This window comes from Tricharina praecox (genome assembly GCF_024521635.1).
Source record: "Tricharina praecox strain CBS 144465 chromosome Unknown BZA05scaffold_10, whole genome shotgun sequence".
Taxonomy (NCBI): Eukaryota; Fungi; Ascomycota; class Pezizomycetes; order Pezizales; family Pyronemataceae; genus Tricharina; species Tricharina praecox.
Genome location: NW_026250412.1, coordinates 927,327 through 944,025, shown reverse-complemented (window position 1 = coordinate 944,025; position 16,699 = coordinate 927,327). Strand labels below are relative to the sequence as shown.

The 16,699-nt window shown below is 54.2% G+C and overlaps 6 protein-coding genes across 6 annotated transcripts; 4 read left to right on the top strand and 2 right to left on the bottom strand.

Moving 5' to 3' along the window:
- Nucleotides 1-203: 203 nt before the first annotated feature.
- BZA05DRAFT_444554 (uncharacterized protein) lies at nt 204-2,057 on the top strand (the record flags this gene model as incomplete). Its single annotated transcript, XM_051486918.1, has 4 exons — nt 204-1,187; nt 1,253-1,610; nt 1,704-1,844; nt 1,897-2,057. 4 exons carry the CDS (start codon nt 204-206, stop codon nt 2,055-2,057), a joined length of 1,644 nt encoding a protein of 547 aa, XP_051340154.1.
- A 260-nt stretch (nt 2,058-2,317) lies between these two features.
- On the top strand, nt 2,318-2,756 carry BZA05DRAFT_396506 (uncharacterized protein). Its single transcript, XM_051483534.1, has one exon. It carries the CDS (start codon nt 2,359-2,361, stop codon nt 2,620-2,622), a length of 264 nt encoding a protein of 87 aa, XP_051340153.1. The 5' UTR covers nt 2,318-2,358; the 3' UTR covers nt 2,623-2,756.
- A 2,709-nt stretch (nt 2,757-5,465) lies between these two features.
- On the top strand, nt 5,466-6,728 carry BZA05DRAFT_396504 (ribosomal protein S7e). Its single transcript, XM_051483533.1, has 3 exons — nt 5,466-5,769; nt 5,893-5,975; nt 6,031-6,728. Exons 1-3 carry the CDS (start codon nt 5,617-5,619, stop codon nt 6,383-6,385), a joined length of 591 nt encoding a protein of 196 aa, XP_051340152.1. The 5' UTR covers nt 5,466-5,616; the 3' UTR covers nt 6,386-6,728.
- Nucleotides 6,729-7,121: 393 nt separating this feature from the next.
- Nucleotides 7,122-9,681, bottom strand: BZA05DRAFT_32993 (Sec63 Brl domain-containing protein). The gene is made up of 6 exons (XM_051480509.1): nt 9,508-9,681; nt 9,357-9,441; nt 9,044-9,279; nt 8,325-8,976; nt 7,381-8,274; nt 7,122-7,329 (listed from the first exon to the last, which is right to left on the bottom strand). The coding sequence occupies exons 1-6, from the start codon at nt 9,535-9,537 to the stop codon at nt 7,154-7,156; spliced, it is 2,073 nt and encodes a 690-aa protein (XP_051340151.1). The 5' UTR covers nt 9,538-9,681; the 3' UTR covers nt 7,122-7,153.
- Nucleotides 9,682-10,464: 783 nt separating this feature from the next.
- Nucleotides 10,465-13,280, top strand: BZA05DRAFT_372816 (branchpoint-bridging protein). The gene is made up of 5 exons (XM_051481713.1): nt 10,465-10,940; nt 11,088-11,301; nt 11,403-11,844; nt 11,894-12,220; nt 12,277-13,280. The coding sequence occupies exons 1-5, from the start codon at nt 10,775-10,777 to the stop codon at nt 12,940-12,942; spliced, it is 1,815 nt and encodes a 604-aa protein (XP_051340150.1). The 5' UTR covers nt 10,465-10,774; the 3' UTR covers nt 12,943-13,280.
- Nucleotides 13,281-15,006: 1,726 nt separating this feature from the next.
- BZA05DRAFT_32853 (PUA-like domain-containing protein) lies at nt 15,007-16,634 on the bottom strand. Its single transcript, XM_051480482.1, has 3 exons — nt 16,543-16,634; nt 16,424-16,486; nt 15,007-16,361 (listed from the first exon to the last, which is right to left on the bottom strand). Exon 3 carries the CDS (start codon nt 16,271-16,273, stop codon nt 15,035-15,037), a length of 1,239 nt encoding a protein of 412 aa, XP_051340149.1. The 5' UTR covers nt 16,274-16,361; nt 16,424-16,486; nt 16,543-16,634; the 3' UTR covers nt 15,007-15,034.
- Between the last annotated feature and the right edge of the window lie 65 nt (nt 16,635-16,699).

Genomic DNA, 16,699 nt, shown 5'->3' with positions numbered 1-16,699 from the left:
TGTTCTCTTTGCTACACACACCCACGCACCGACGAGGGAACCCCGAGACGAAACAAAAGCAACGCACGCCGCAACAATAGCAACAGCAACCCTACTATTGCCGCTCTCTGTGCCGTCCCCCCAGTGTCAACGCTTCCACACTCAGCCCTCATTGGCTTGATTTTCTTGGTCCGCCAACCTTCACCACCTCCGCATACGCTACAATGCCGCCCTCCTCCACCCCCATGGACATGGATCCAACCCCTCCACCTGCTGCCTCCACCACCACCGCCGCTCCCGCCACCAACGGCGTCAACGGTACACACACACTCCCCCCCGATCCGCCAAAGGAGGATCTCGACGGCGAAGCCTACAAGCAAGCCGGAAACAAGTTCTTCAAGCAGAAGGAGTACCTGAAGTCGGTCGAGCAATACTCCAAAGCGATCGAGTGCGAGCCCGAGAACGGAACGTTCCTGTCAAACCGCGCCGCCGCATACATGCTCGCTGGGAAATTCCGCGAGGCCCTGGCGGACTGCATCTCGTCCGACCGCTTCAGCCCCAACAACCCCAAAACTCTCCTCCGGATGGCCAGGATCCAGCTCGCCCTGGGACGTCCCGAGGATGCCCTCGAGACGTACGACAGGATCCAGCCGCCCCCGTCCGCGAAAGATAAGGCCCCCGCTTCACAAATGTTGCAGCACCTCAGATCTGCGAGGCAGAGCGTGGAGTCTGGTACTCACGGCTCGATGACCCTGTACGCTCTGGATAGGGCTGAGTCGGGGCTGGGCCAGGGTGTCGACCCCCCCAAGGAGTGGAAGATTCTGCGAGGAGAGGCCAATCTCAAGATGGGTACACAGCACTCGTGGGGTGAGGCGCAGAACGTGGCTATGAGCTTGTTACGCCAGAACCAGCAGGATTCCGACGCGTTGGTGCTGCGGGGACGCGTCTTGTACGCCCAGGGCGACAATTCGAAGGCTGCCGCCCACTTCCAGGAAGCTCTCCGGTGCGATCCCGACATGAAGACGGCCAGAATATACCTCAAGAAGTCTCGGGAGCTCGAAAGGAAGAAGTCGGACGGTAACGAAGCTTTCAAGAAGGGCGATTATGCCAAGGCCAAGGATCTGTACTCGCAGGCTCTGAGCGTCGACCCGGACAATAAGGGGACCAACGCCAAAATATACCAGAACAGGGCTATGGCTTGCAGCAAGGTACAGTGTTCTTTCACTTGAGTTTTGGTGCAGTCGCCGTGGAACGCCGGATTGACTGTCAACAGCTCAAAGAATGGTCGGAAGCCATCACGGACTGCGACGAAGCTCTGCGGCTCGATCCAACCTACACCAAAGCGCGAAAGACTCGTGCCAAGGCTCTCGGCGAAAGCGGTAACTGGGAAGAGGCCGTGCGCGAACTTAAAGCCGCATCCGAGGCCGATCCCGCCGACGCTACGCTCAAGAAGGAGATTCGGAACGCGGAGCTGGAGCTTAAGAAGAGCAAACGGAAGGACTACTACAAGATCCTGGGTGTTGAAAAGGATGCCACCGAGACCGACATCAAGAAGGCGTACCGAAAGATGGCCATCAAGTACCACCCCGACAAGAACCCCGACAATCCGGAAGCTGCCGAGAAGTTCAAGGGTACGTTTTTTTCTTTTTTCCTTTCTTTTTTCCTTTCTTTTTTCTTTCTTCGTGCGCAGTGATCACGTGATGGATGTTGATGGCTGCTTGTAGATCTCGGTGAGGCGTACGAATGTCTCTCGGATCCTCAAAAGAAGGAGCGGTATGACTCTGGAATTGATCTTCAGGATCCCGAAGACATGTTTGGTGGGATGGGAGGGGGTATGGGCGGAATGGGAGGCGGAATTGACCCAAGTAAGTTCTGTCGGTTTCTGGTATCGGGGTCAGCTACTGATTGTCGTCTCAGGCGTGCTATTCAACATGATGAACGGCGGCGGCGGCGGAGGATCCTTCAACTTTGGCGGAGGAGGAGGCGGCTTCCCTGGCGGCGGCTTCCCGGGCGGCGGTGGCGGACGACGCGGCCGTAACAGTGCGCAGGGAGGATTTCCTCCCGGCTTCAGCTTTTAAAAGATTTTTTAAAGATTTTTTTTTCTTGCAACGGCTGGGACTGGGACTGCGAGTGAGGGGTACTTTGTTGTAATATTCTTGCTTCTATTAGAACCTGTACCAGATGGGACGATGACGACGTACAATGGATGGTATGGTATGGTTGTGTGGGAAAAATGGGCAATGGGCAATGGACATTGGGCAATGGCAACGGGCAACGGGGAAGGCACAAGGTGGCTAGAAAGCTTCATCATGTTCATGGGGATGGTGTTTGATTGGTTTTTTTTTCTTCTTGTTTTTTTTTTTTTACTTTACTTTGTATATGCTTATGGGAGGCGTCTCGTTTGTGTTTTGTGTTTTGTGTTTTTTTCTTCTTTTTTTTTGCTCCATTCTCTACCGATCAATTTCCATGGTCAATGATTCAATGGTCAATGGTCAATGGTCATCTTCAGACTTCAGATTTCAGACTTCGTCGGGTGGATGCTTTACCTTACCGATGCTTTACCCTTACCTTACCGTATTCTTGTGCCGGTTTGTGCCGGTTTGTGTGTGTGTGTTCGTTCTTTGTTCCTTTCCGGATACATGACATGACATGGTAACTCATTTACCTACCTACTTGGAAGTTAGGACCTGGGTGTGTGCTTTCGTGCTCTCGTGCTCTGGTGCTTTTCTTTCTTTCTTCCTGCTTTCTTCTTTCTTCGTTCTTTCTTGGGGCCTGGGGGCCAGGGGGGCGGTAGGGGGATTGGGGGGATTAAGGGGGCTGGATAGATTGGCGGTGGGAAATGGGCATTGGTGGGCATTGGTGGGGCAATGGTGGGCAATGGTAGGTATCATACATACAGGAATGATGAAGGAATGTTTAGGATGCGATGCGGATGTGGGGCGGTCATGGGCGGTCAAGAGTGAGCAAGAACGGTGACGGGCGGTCAAGTGTGGTCATGAGTGGGCACGGGTGGTGAAGGGTGGTCACAGGTGGTCACTCGTCGACCGTGGATTTTGCGAATGTTGGGTTTCTCGTTCTGGTTGAAAAGCCACCGTCGTCACTCGTCCAAGATATTGCACATTTGCCATATTGGTCGTATGTATGCGCTAAGTCGAGTGCGCCTTGAGAATCCTGTTTATTCTCATACTTGCTTCTTCTTCTACTTCTGTCTGGTAGGTACGTCTAGCTGGTCATCCGCTGTGCTCTGCGAATGAATCAAGCAACCGAAGCAATTGAAACATCGATCACGCTCATAATTTCTCAACAGTGAACTCTATGAACCCTGTAACTAGTCGTAGAGTCATAGAATTTGTGGATTCTGGACTCTGGACTGGACTCTGGACTGGACTCTGGACTGGACTCTGGATTGGACTCTGGATTGGACTGGACACTGGACTGGACTCGGTATCAAACCTTCGCCGCGGAGACTAGCTAGCTGCTAGGTAGTCAACGGACAACCGGCCGTGATAACACTGCGCTGAGGACTTTTTTCCACAACCATCACCGCGGCGGACGCCACGTCGGGGAGCCTCGAGAGCAACGAGCACGGGGGCAGCCGTGGGCCCAAAACGGCAGAAAGCAGTCAGGTTCGGGTTGACTTTCTCGTCTCGTTTCGTCTCCCGAGAGCGGGAGGACAGCTTGCAGCTTGGTCAGGGACTCAGGGGCGAGTACCTATCATGCGGTGCCGGCGGTCCTCGAGCTCCATGACTTTCTCTTCACTGCCTACTAGGTATAGTTACTGCCCTCCGCAGCACGGACACCTCGGCGGCCGGACGGACCACGCAGCGACTGTATGTACATTGTACACCAGCGAGCTTGCCGAAGAGGTTGGTTTGGGGCATCGTTGATGGTGCGGTCGAGTTGGTCGAGTTGGGCATGTTGGTCAGGTTCTTGAACTTTGAACTTTGAACTTTCTGGGAGCTGGTGGGAATCAGTGGCCACTGGCCAGTGGCCAATTGGTCTGGAGACGTTGAAACGATGCTGAGTACCGGTAGCAAGTTGCAAAAATGGTGCTGAGCATGAGGTAGTTAATTTCACTGGCGACCGAGGCCCGAGGATCGTGGACTGGGTAGTGGAATGGACGGAGTAGAACCGTGTTACTGGATTAGCTTCAGCCGAACGGCCTTCTTGCTTTCACTCTAAGATGAATAATAGTAGAAGTGATTCCAGTGGCCATTCCCGTGGACTGCGATCAAGTTGTCCGGCCACGTCATGGCCACGCAGTCGGCCGCACCGAATTCTTATATGGTGATAGTGGTGTGGCCATGTTGGCCGTGTCGGCTGAGTATGTCCATCGTGGAGTTTTGGTAGTGAATAGTATATCCATCGAACTCGAGTCTAATATGTAGTGGGAGTGTGATCATGTGTTCTTTATTTTGTCCACAATAACGAATGCTTCGTCTTCGTCTTCGGCTTCTTCTCCACGTTTTCTTTCTCTTTCTCGTTGGTCGGATGTCTTCCAATGCCCGAGCCTTTGGAAGAGGAATTCGCACGGTGTCTAGTGATGTTTTTCTCCTCAGTTTGAGTGCTGATAGTGCTTCATTGGTTGAATGATGGGAAAAGAGGGGATATGGAACCAGGCGGGGGAGGGGGAGGGGCTTACACGGAGTCCAAGATGGCGCTGGCCTTGCATTGATTATCCTGAGGTAGGATTTTGCAAGGCAGCGAAGGCCCTTGAAGTTGGACTCACTAAAACTTCACTTCAGTTGGAGAACGGTGACAACGCACGGTATGTAGGTTGTAAGGTCCTCGGATTTCTCACTCGTCTGGCCACCTTCGGAGGTGTCAGGTCACTGAAGCGAGCTGAGGTTCGCTATGCATCGGAACGGTTCCCCCCTACGTTCACTCTGCGATCTCCTGCTCCAGCAAGTCGTAGTCGAAGTGTATAGTATCGTGGAGAAAGTAGTGTGGCGAACTACACATATGGAAGTCTCAGATTCTTAGTACTGTTACCATATGAGAAAATATCTGCATCAGACATTTACCCATGAATCATACGGTGGTGCAATCAGATGCTGGGAGGACATGCTTAGGCTCAGAGTGCAAGGTCCAACAGCTCGCTTTCCTACGAAAGGCGGTAATCTAGATCGGTAACACTCTTGTCTGGACATCAGACAAGACCCCTGATGACGCTATGATAGGTAGTCCGTACAGCTACACATGGTCACATGTAAAGCCGCATCTATCACCCTTTTGGTGGTATTTATTCACAGGGCGTCACCATTGTAACCCCGCAGTAAGACATGCGATTCTTTTCAACGCTATCGATACTTAGATTTTACCCCCCGTTGTTATGCAGTGGGTTCAACTATTGGGGACGTGACAAGGCCAAGTGGAGAGTTCTCTGTTGTGACAGAAGCTAATCGGCAAAATCCGCCACCAACAATCACTCGAGTCTTGCGTAGCACGCTAGCGTAGCTAGTGTAGGGCTCGCTAAAAACGCAGTCCCACCACAGATCCCACAGATCCACAACCCGCACAATCACCAAACTTTGATATTCCAATTGCGCAGCCTCACACTGACAACCCGACGAACGAACGACCGACCTCCGACGCCTCACGTAACCGACCCCCACCGGAAACCCTTCAACCGAAACAATGGCCACCAACAAGATCGCCCACAACTCCCCCTCGCACGCCAACCCCTCAGAGTTGGAGACCCAGATTGCTCAGGCTCTCTTCGACCTTGAGTCCTCCGTGTCGGACCTGAAGGCGTCTCTGCGCCCTCTCCAGTTCTCCTCGGCCAAGGAGGTAATTTACAAACCTCCTGAAAAAGAAAGAAAAAAACGATGCGGACGGACAACTCCCAGTCTTCCCTTCGAATGAAGGATGGTACGGGATGCTAACGGCGGGAACGTCTTACGTGGTGGGCAGATCGAGGTTTCTCAGGGACGCAAGGCGGTGGTCATCTTCGTTCCAGTCCCCCTCCTCCAGGGTTTCCACAAGGTCCAGCAGCGGTATGCATTCCTCTGCCGCAACATCTGTCCGCTCCCACCACTGACATCCAACTAGCCTGACCCGTGAGCTCGAGAAGAAATTCTCCGACCGCCACGTCGTCTTCGTTGCTCAGCGCCGCATCCTGCCCCTCCCGGGACGCCGCAGCCGCGTCCAGCAGAAGCGTCCCCGCAACCGCACCTTGACCGCCGTTCACGACGCGATCCTGGGCGACCTTGTGTACCCCACCGAGATCGTCGGCAAGCGCGTTCGCACCAAGGAGGACGGCCACAAGGTGATCAAGGTCTTCCTTGACGCCAAGGACCGTGCCGCCGTTGACTACAAGGTCGACACTTTCGGCGAGGTCTACCGCAAGCTCACTGGAAAGACTGTCGTCTTTGAGTTCCCTGCCGTCAGCGGTGAGGGTTACTAGATGTTGATGTTGATATAAACAAAAAAGTCAATTTCTGTCTGGGGGCATACACGTTCGACCGGAGTTTGATAATGGGATTGGCGTTTTGGGGGCGTTCTGGTTCTAACACTCATCGCTCCCCCGTCATGACTTGAAGACCATTTTGTGAAAATCCAATCGACATGAAACCTGACACAAACTCCATAAGAACGCCCCTCATCCGTGATCCATTCGACCGTACTTTGCAACCCACTTCGCCCGCCACTGCCCCAAAGTACTCGTGCCTGCCACCCAATCATTCATCATCATGGGTAACTGTTGCTCGACTCGAAAACGTGAACCTCAAGGCCTCCGCCTGGTGTGTGTCTACTGCTGGATCATGGCCGATGCAGCGCCAGAAATCGCGTACGGTCCTAAACGACTATTCGTATGTGACAAATGCATTGCTGTAATGAAGTGGGTGGATTTACAAAATAAGTAGCGATAGATAGCATGTAATCAAGCCACTTCGAGTCACTCGAGTGACGAAGAGATCCTATTGTTTTATCTGCATCGAGCATCTTGTGACTCACAAAGAAATCCTGTTGATTTACCCGCATCTCGAGCATCACATCACATCTCTCAATCGTCAAATATCAAATATCAAAACACACGAATCAAACCAAACCAGAGAATTGAATGAAGTAAGGCAAACCAGAAACGTAAAAAAAGAAACCGCTCCGTAAGAATGAAAAGAAAAAGAAAAGAAAGAGAAAAAAACCGAAAATGAAAAAACACCAATAAGATACACTACGACTCATCCTCCGAATCCGTGTCAGTGTCAGTATCACTCACGCCTTCCTGTTCTCCCTCAGTGTCGCTCTCGTCCTCGTCATCATCGCTGGTCTCCGCCGCCCCCTTCTTCTTGGATTTCTTGACGGGAGCACCGCTGCCGCGCATGGCAGACATTTGGCCGGCGAGAGAGTCTGTTGTCGTGTTAGCAGGTGCTAGGGAGGATGTTAGATGGGGGGACATACCCTCTTCAGGCTCAGAGATATCGTCCACCTCCTCAATTCTCGAAACCTTGCTGGGATCGGAGACGACAAGGGTAACTGTCTGCTGGATATCGAGGCCGATGTACGAGTCTGAGAGACAAACCATGGTGAAGCCGTATTCGCCCGCCTGCGGTGGTGCCTGGAACTGCATCTTTGCCGTGACGACCGCGAAGCCCTCGGGGCTCTTATCGAAGCTAGTGATGGCCTGTGGGGGGACAACGAGTTTACCCAGACGGAGGTCGACGAGGGTAATGTACCATGCGGGGTGGTGGTCACGGGGATAGAAGGGCGCATGGGAGAGTGGCAGGTCAACACCGTCGTCGCCTTCCTTGGTGCTGTCGGACCAGCGAGACTTACGGCCAAGGAGAGCATCAACGTCGGTCTCATCTGGGTCCTCGTCAAGGAGGTCCTTAGGGTTGACGGGCGGGGGATTGGATCCGGGGGGGACGACACGCATCTTGAGGACAAACTGGACCAGACTCGAGGGGGTGATGAACTTTTCGCCCATGACTTTGAAAAAGGCAGATTCGATCTTGAGGGCTGGCAGGGAATTGGCGAAGGTCATGGCGGTCTTGTATTGTGATTCGGTGAGTAGGCCCTTGCTGGTGCACATCTTCTTACGCTCAACCTCCGGGACGGACATCAGACGTTGGACGGTCCAGTGGTTTTTGCCGCCGTCACGCTCGATAGAGGAGACGATCTTGTTGGTGAAGTAAGGGATCTGAAGGAGCGGCGATTGACCGGGGGCAATAGCTTGGATCAGGTACTGGGAAAGACGGATGGAAGCGACCAGAGGCTGGACATTTCCGAAAGCCAGACAGATAGAGTGGAATGAACGGTTAAGAGCAATCGCGGCAGGAGCAACGTCGAGTTTAGCTAGATAGGGTCAAAAAGGAAGCTCTATCTGACTAGGGGAGATCTCGTACCATTTTCCAGCTTCTCACTATCAAGGTCGACGCGGTACAGGTAAGCCCAGAGCAGGCCCAAAGCACGGCGTCTCCATCCTTCATATTTGTTCAAGATAGCAATCTCCTTCTCGGGCAGTCCGGCTTGGGCAAGTTTCTTCTCGACAGTGGCATCTTCACCGTTGACCCAATCCTTCTCGTGGTCTCCACCGGTGATCTCCTTCATCTCCTCGCCAACGCTTAAGATCTCAACGAGCTTATCTTCCGCGGCGAATTCGTCATATTCCGTGAACAGCTTTCCAGCGCTCTCAACCATGACACCGTCCTTAGTGTGCTTCTTGGTTCCGTACCACCACTTTCCAACGGTGTAGGGCAGGAGAATGCCGAATATCAGTCCGTACACAGCAAGAACGTAGTAGGTATTTCCCGAAGCGACGATCCACGTTGGCAGTGCGATTCCAATAGAGAAGGACTGTTTACCGTCGGGGTGGCCATACTGGATAAAGTTGTTGCGGATCTCCTCATCGGTCAGAGCTTTGTAGGCCTTAGTGATTTCCACGAACTTGTCGTTGAGCATCTCGATCGTCTCGTTGCCAGTTGGGCGCCTTTTGTCAGGGTGATTCTTTAGGGACATTCTCTTATACTGAGACTTGATTTCTTTCTCGGTGGCGGACTGGACGCATTCAATCAGCAAAGCTTCCGAGAGTAACTGCGGGTCGGGGAGGAAGCAAGCTACATACCTCGCTGATTCCCAAAATCTGGTACGGATTCCATAGCTTGGCCGCGGTGATAGCCTCACTGGTAGCAACAAGATAGCACATGTAGCCAAACAGAGCCCACCCAAGAACGAGCGCAGTGAAGCGCTTCAGCCGGCGTTCTCTCTTGGCCTGCCGCCGGCGGGCAGCATCGACGGTTTCATGCTGCGGTGGAGAGTAGTCGGGACACTTTATTAAAGGTTCCTTTGAAGTTCCGAGCTCTATACATGGGGGAGGGAATCAGCCACTAGCTTCCTTCGTTCGTTCGTGCTGCCTAGGAGAAGAGGGAGCTACGTACGTCTACTGGGCTTGAAGGTCGAGTATGTTAATGGGACCAATACCAGCCCTGAGATGGTCAGGACGAAGTAGGGGAAGAATTGTCCCTGGATTGAGCACAGATCAGTTTACGTTCTGGGCTCGGAACGGGTGGCACGGGAAAGAAGACGCACCTTATCGTCGTAGTTGTAATCCGTCGACATGATGTCGGGCGGTACGGTCTATTTTGGACCTTTTGATTCTTGACCGGTGGCGTGTATTCGTCTACTCTCTCTCTGGCGGGGCGCGTCGGTCGTGTTGAGTTGTAGTCGGAGTGGGTGGATGTTGGGAGCTCCGAGGTGTGGATTGTAAGGGAAACGGGGAGTCGTCGCCAAAAAAAGTTGTGACGGTCCGGTCGTCCAAGGTTGACGTTCTGTCTAGTCCTTGGAAGGGGTCAAAAATAAGTGAGGGTAGGAAGTAGCCTAGAACCGGGATGCGAATGGAAAGACAGTGATGAGGACAGATGCACACAAGCGACGAGACAGATGGCGCGTGAGAGAGAAGGGAAGAAGAAGAGTGATATCTCCGGTTGGGACAGGTTGCACTTTCTCCGAACTGAATGTTTGGCCGACAAGCTGGGTTAAAATGATTGACCGAGCTGCCCAGTCAGACTGCCGTCCACCTGAAGAGACGGGGAAGAGAAGAGGTATGTATGGGCGAGCACGAGATGTGAGTGGGTTTGCGAGCCTGTGTTTGTCTTCTCTACGTCGTTATTGTTCCTCACACTTCTTTCATTTGTCTCTGCGGCCTTCTCTGGAAATCGTGGCCTCTTCCTCACTTCAGCCCCCGTTGACCCCTGCATTGAGCGAGCGAGCGAGCTGCGGCAAGGATGCATCACATGTGTCCACTCAGAGGCCAAGTCACGATGACTAATCGCCACCGGACAGGCCATTTGCCACACTTGCATCAGCCACTGGGCTGCACTGACTAATCACCGCCGAGCAGGTCATTCGCCACACTGCCACCAGCCACTTCTTTGAGTTGACGCCAGCCACTCGTTGGAGATGATGCGACCTATAACCGCTGGAAACCCGAGTCCGGCGGGACCTCAACGAAGAAGAAAGAGAACGAGAAATAATCCTGAATGGATCGCTGACTCAGCTATTCATTAACAATAACAATGCTGTCTCATCGGTCAGATTCTCAGCCGGCGTTGTCTTCTCTCTCCTATCACTCTCTCTTGTGACCCCGGCTTGTCGTGCTCCATCCTGCCTTGCTCCTCGTTACCAACATTAGCCTCTTCTCGCCGTCTTCTCTTAACATCACCGCACAACTAACTTTCACTGTTGTTGTTCCGCCTCTCCTATCCAACCCGCCACATCCCCCTCCCACAACCCCCAACCCCCGACACGCAACGCACGGAATTCAATCCAGCTTCGCAAGAACTCCTCGGTATCAGCCATGTCTTACCGCGGTGGAGGAATCACCGGCACGAACAACATCCCGCTCGGGACGCGACGTCGATTCGGCGGCGATGGCCCAAGCGAGTCTTCATCGCCCCCACCGCCAGCTGCTGCCGATTACTCGAGGGATGATGCCATGAAGCGGGGGAGGTCGCCGATTAGAAGTATGTTTTTATGGTGGTTTGCGCGTGGAGTTGGCAATATGACATGACATACTCGCTCGCTCGCCAGCTTTCCTCCGACATTTTGCCCCCTCCATTTTCCCCGTGTTATTGCTTGACTTGACCATACTCACACATTCCCCTCACCAGCGACAACGGAACCTGAGGGACCCAGGAAGCGCAAGAAGAAGAACCGATGGGGAGACCAAACCGACAACAAGGCCGCCGGACTGATGGGTCTTCCTACCGCAATCTTCGCGACTATGACGAGCGAGCAGTTGGAGGCCTACGCGCTGCATCTGCGCATCGAGGAAATCTCGCAGAAACTTCGCATCAACGATGTTGTGCCCGCAGACGGTGACAGGTGAGTTCGGCGACGGCTTTGGCCCGAGTTTTGTCGCGATATATGCCATGACGTGTGTCTGGCATGGCTTACTGGCCAACTAACTTTTTCGTGTCGCTCAGATCGCCATCGCCGGCTCCCCAGTACGACAACTTCGGTCGCCGTGTGAACACTCGGGAATACCGCTATCGGAAACGCCTCGAGGATGAGCGCCACAAGCTGATCGACAAGGCCATGAAGACCATCCCGAACTACCATCCGCCTAGTGATTATCGGAGGCCGACGAAGACGCAGGAGAAGATTTACGTGCCGGTTAATGATTACCCTGAGATCAACTTTATTGGATTGCTCATTGGTCCTCGTGGAAACACACTCAAGAAAATGGAGACGGAATCTGGCGCCAAAATCGCCATTCGCGGAAAGGGATCCGTCAAGGAAGGAAAGGGTCGCTCCGATGCTGCCCACACTTCGAACCAGGAGGAGGATCTGCACTGTCTCATCATGGCGGACACGGAGGAGAAGGTTAACAAGGCGAAGAAGCTGATCAACAACATTATTGAGACGGTTTGTTTCTCCGTGATTCCCTCCATTGCCTATATCCTAACGTAAACAGGCTGCTTCTATCCCCGAAGGCCAGAACGAACTCAAGCGCAACCAACTTAGAGAGCTCGCCGCCCTCAACGGAACGCTGAGAGATGATGAAAACAGCAGTTGTCAGAACTGTGGACAGATTGGTCATCGCAAGTACGACTGTCCCGAGCAGCGTAATTTCACCGCCAACATCATCTGTCGCGTGTGTGGTAACGCCGGTCATATGGCTCGCGATTGTGCGGATCGTCAACGCGGCCAGAACTGGCGCAACGATCGGCCCGGCGCAACCCCCGGAAGGCCTGGTGCCGCTGGACTGGGTCACGGAGATGCTGTGGACCGAGAGTACGAGGTACTTCAACTTCATTTCCCACTGCGCCTCATATGCGGCTACTAACCTGAGTGTAGCAACTCATGCAAGAACTTGGAGGTTCCGGTCCTGCCATCGAGGGTCCTGGTCCTCAAGCTCGCATCGAGGCAGGCCCAGGCCGCGACGGTGGATATGGCGACAACTACGGTGGTCGTGAGGGAGGCTTTGGTGGTGGTCAGGAAGAGCTTGGACCAGACGGCCGTCCTCTCAAGCCTTGGCAGCGTGGTCCCACCGGCGGTCCCGCTCCATGGCAACGTCGCGATGGCCCTCCCACCAAGGCCCCTACTGGACCTTCCGGTGGATCTAATATCACCCCCTGGCAGCAGCCCCAAGGCGCCCCAACCGGTCCTTCAGCAGGAACAGCCGCGCCGTGGGCACAACCCGGTGGTGGTATTCCTCCCCCACCTCCCCCGCCAGCCAGTGGTGTCCTCCCTTGGGCCGCGGCCGCCCCTGGTGCCCCCGGTGCAGCTCCCGGTGCACCTGGTATGGGCTACAGCTCAGCCTATGGACCCCCTCCTGGTGCTTCGTACGGCGCTCCCCCTCCGCCGCCGCCACCCGGGTCCTATGGGCTTCCGCCTCCTCCTCCTGGCGGTGCTCCTCCTCCTCCTCCTCCTCCTCCGGGCGGTGCGCCTCCACCACCTCCGCCCAGCTCGAACGATGCGCCACCTCCCCCACCTCCTTCGTCTGGTGGGTACTACCGGTAGACACCGAATCACAGGCGCGCGATTGTGTACTAACCTGCATGTCCTTTCTTGGATATTGACATTTCTTTCTTTTCTTGGTTCACTTCTGACTGACCTTTTCATTTGATTTCCTTTTTTTGGATGCTACCCCGGGTAATGTTAGGGTACGATTGGACTGGACTGGACTTGAACAGAACTGGATTGCTTCGAGCAAAAAAAACTTTTGAATGATGCTTCGAGAAGTGTGTTGGGCCGATTTACTTCCTTTCCTGTCCTCACTGTGGATGATTTGGTTTTTTTGTAGTTTGTATGAGTGTGTTGCGAATAAAATGGGGGAGCGTTCCCTTCCTGATTGTAAAGATGCGCGGAGTGTGTGATATCTGCATACGCCGTCACGATACCCGCTGGGTGAAAGCCAAGATTCCCTTCCCGCTGCTTGTTCGCCTACAGAGATTGCGAAATGTGATTCCCCACAGGCAAATACGGATGTCCTTCAGTGGCGGGATCGATTCCCCATCTCCGAATCCCTTGGCGTTCGCCGTGGCGACGCTTCACGTGATCTCACTGCCTTCTACAACAACCCTCTTGAGTTTTCTCTGTTTCTCCAGAAGCCAAAGTCCTCTCCTTCGTAGACGATGTGGCCTGGTAGGCAGGCCGAAGCCGGATGAAAGGATGCGGGAGAGATGTCCAAGAAACCGGAGGAAGCAGCGGGATGCTGGAGCCGCCCTAGAGTGGCTGGGGCGGGGCAGCCAACAACGGCATCGACATCGGTTTTGACCACAGCACGGCAAAACAGGCGATCTTCTTCACCAGACGGCGGGAACACCCACCCCCCCGGAAGCGGTCATCCAGGTATGTAGAAGAGCTGGAGATCCCCTTCACCTTTCAACAAGCAAGCAACACGGTGGCTACCTAGGGGTCTGGCTGGACTCTCTGGGAAGCTGACCCTGGTTCCTGAAAGAACACCCAGCCTCCAGGGGCACGGTTAGAAGAGGAAGAAGAAGCGACCTACTACCTAGTACAGAAGCACATCAACCCAGAAGCTAGGGCGGTGACGGGCAATCTTAGGACCACTCCTCACCACGGACCACCGGCTCTGTATCACCAACCCAACCGCGAGCAGGGGCGGAAAGCCGGTCAGTGGGTTAGGTAGGTATTGCATGGAACGCGGACGTGGTGCACACGTGATCACTCGACGAAAGTAGTCCCAGCTCGGCGTACATATGTGCCCGAACGTATGTCCTCTTCCACTGATGTATGTGGGTGGATCCCAGAGGTCGCGGAGGTAGATGTAGCAAGCGGGATGTCGGAGTGAAAGCTCGGGGAGAGGGTGGAGAGGGCGGCGGAGCTGGGGCGATAGGAGGAGGAGGAGGAGGAGGAGGACGCCGCTGGAACCGAGGACTGGGACCACGCCCGCTATTCCTTCCCACACCTTCTTTCGTGGTAGCCCCTGACGAAGAAGCCGGAGGCAGACTGGTGACTTGCGGTGGGGTGGGGACGAGTCGAGGGGGCGGATGATTGAGGGGGGAGGGCGAGTCGAGGGAGCGGAAGTTGTCTTTTCCTAGTGTTATTTCTTTGGTGAGCTCATGTATCGTCGGGACAGGGCGGGGCGGCGGAGCGGCGTGGCAGGGAAACCACATTGTAGCGTATGGGCTAGTAACTCGACAATGACTTGAAGGATGGAGCTATGTAGGAATGAGGTGCGGAAGACTACCTATCAGTGAGGTTGACTGACACTGGGCCACACCGAGATGTGACTCCGAGATATCTGGGCCTCTGGTACTGGAGAGTGTGCGGTAGATGGTTTCAATACCTAGTGCACAGCCTTCCACATTTCAAGGAATTGTATGAGAGATGTTCTATAAACGCTGCTACTGGAAGGCATACTCAGTACGCGGTGGATATTATCGGTGCTTCTACAGGTACAATGGAGGTAACACAATAGATTCCTCACACAACAGCTTCCCTAAGTATGCAATAACTTGCTCATGTAAAAACTTCCCCATGCAAAACCTTCCCAATGTAAAACCTTTCCCATGTAACAACTTCTTTGTGTGAAAACTTCTCCATTCAAATCATCACCACTGTCGACGGCGATTCTTTCCACCACTCCCTACTGATATAGGGAGGGTCTAAGCTCCTCATACCTCTTGTATGCGGCCCTCTCCACCAGCGTCGGACTCCGAGCGCGGATATCTACTAGCGGCTCCTGACCATCACACCGGACCATCTTGAAGCGGTAGTAGCCCTCCTCCGCGTTCGTTCCCTTCACCTTCCTCGTGGCAACCTCGTGCTCCACAACGGTATACAAACCGTCGTAACGATAGCCAACACTCGGCGCCCATTTGCTCGCTCCCTTAGCCCTGACGACCCGTACGGGCCGTTGGTTCTCGTAGCTTCGCATGAGCACCTTCGTGTGCGTCGTTAGCACAGGCCCCGTATCCCCGTTGGCCTTCCACCCATTGGTTCCAGAGTAGAACAGGACATCCCCGTTATCCTCATCGGTGGCCTCATACCCACTGCCACCCGACGAGATAACCGAGAATGCCCCGACATCTAACTGTCCATAAATGCCCGCAACAGGCGCACCATGGGCTCCATCGCGGCGCACACAAATCTGCAGTGGCCACCATGTGCCTAGGTCGATGCCGTTGTGGCCGAACCGGTTAGCTGGACGTCCTGGGCTCGCCAACTTGGGATACTTCTTGCCGGCTGGAGAGATGTGGTGGATTACTCCTACCACCATCTGCTCGTAAACGGGCATCACCGTCTGATCATCGAGTGGGGGGACGTTCTCATCCTCCCCATCCTCGTGATCAGGGTGTGCCATCACCTCTTCACCATCGGCCTCTTCCTCATCCTCTGGCTCCGGGGTCGGTGCGGGGCCGGCAGTGAGTAACCTCTGTGCCAAATCCCCCTCCTCCCACTTGGCACACAACTCCCTTGCCATCTCCTGCAAGTCCTCCCCGAGAACCGCCGTCTCCGACAGCGCCTTGACGGGAATCATGATCCCGCTCGGCTGAAAGTCCTCTTCCCGGCCATGAAAAGAGTACACACTCAACTTCAACAGAATGTTGATCAAGTTGCTGCGCATCTTTTCAATGGCCTCCCTCTCTCTAGGTGCAGGTAGCATTCGCTCGAGCAGCAGACGGTACCCATTCAGACGCTTGCAAGAAATGGCAGGAGCGCTGGAGGTTGGCGGAGGGATAAAATCCGGCTGATGAGTAGTCGGGGCGGGAAGAGGGGCGGGACGGACACGGGGCGAACGTGCTGAATACGGAACCTGCCGTGCCGAAGCATGGCGGCCGCGACCGACGATCTGGTTGAACGATAGCTTCCTCTTCGGAGCCATGGTTAAAACAGATGCGCGGGATGGTAAGGGTGAAGGTGCTTTCTCGCGTGCGGAGGATATCGTCAGCTTGACGACCTAGAGCCTCGTCCTGTATATGAGACGGTGTGTTAGTTGACGGTGAAGATATCTCGATTCGACTGTAGTACCTACATCAACAGCAGAGTACCAGCAGCCTTTGGCTCCTCAGTAGAGGAGGTTCGATATCGATCGGGTCTGCTAGCAGGTGTTAGTTAATGGTGAAGATATCTCGATTCGACTGTAGTACCTACAACAACAGCAGAGTCCCAGCAGCCTTTGGGCTCCTCAGTAGAGAAGGTTCGATATCGATCGGGTCTGCTAGCAGGTGTTAGTTGATAGTGAAGATATCTCGAATCGATTGTGGCACCTACACAACAGCAGACACCCAACAGACTGTGGTTCTTCAAC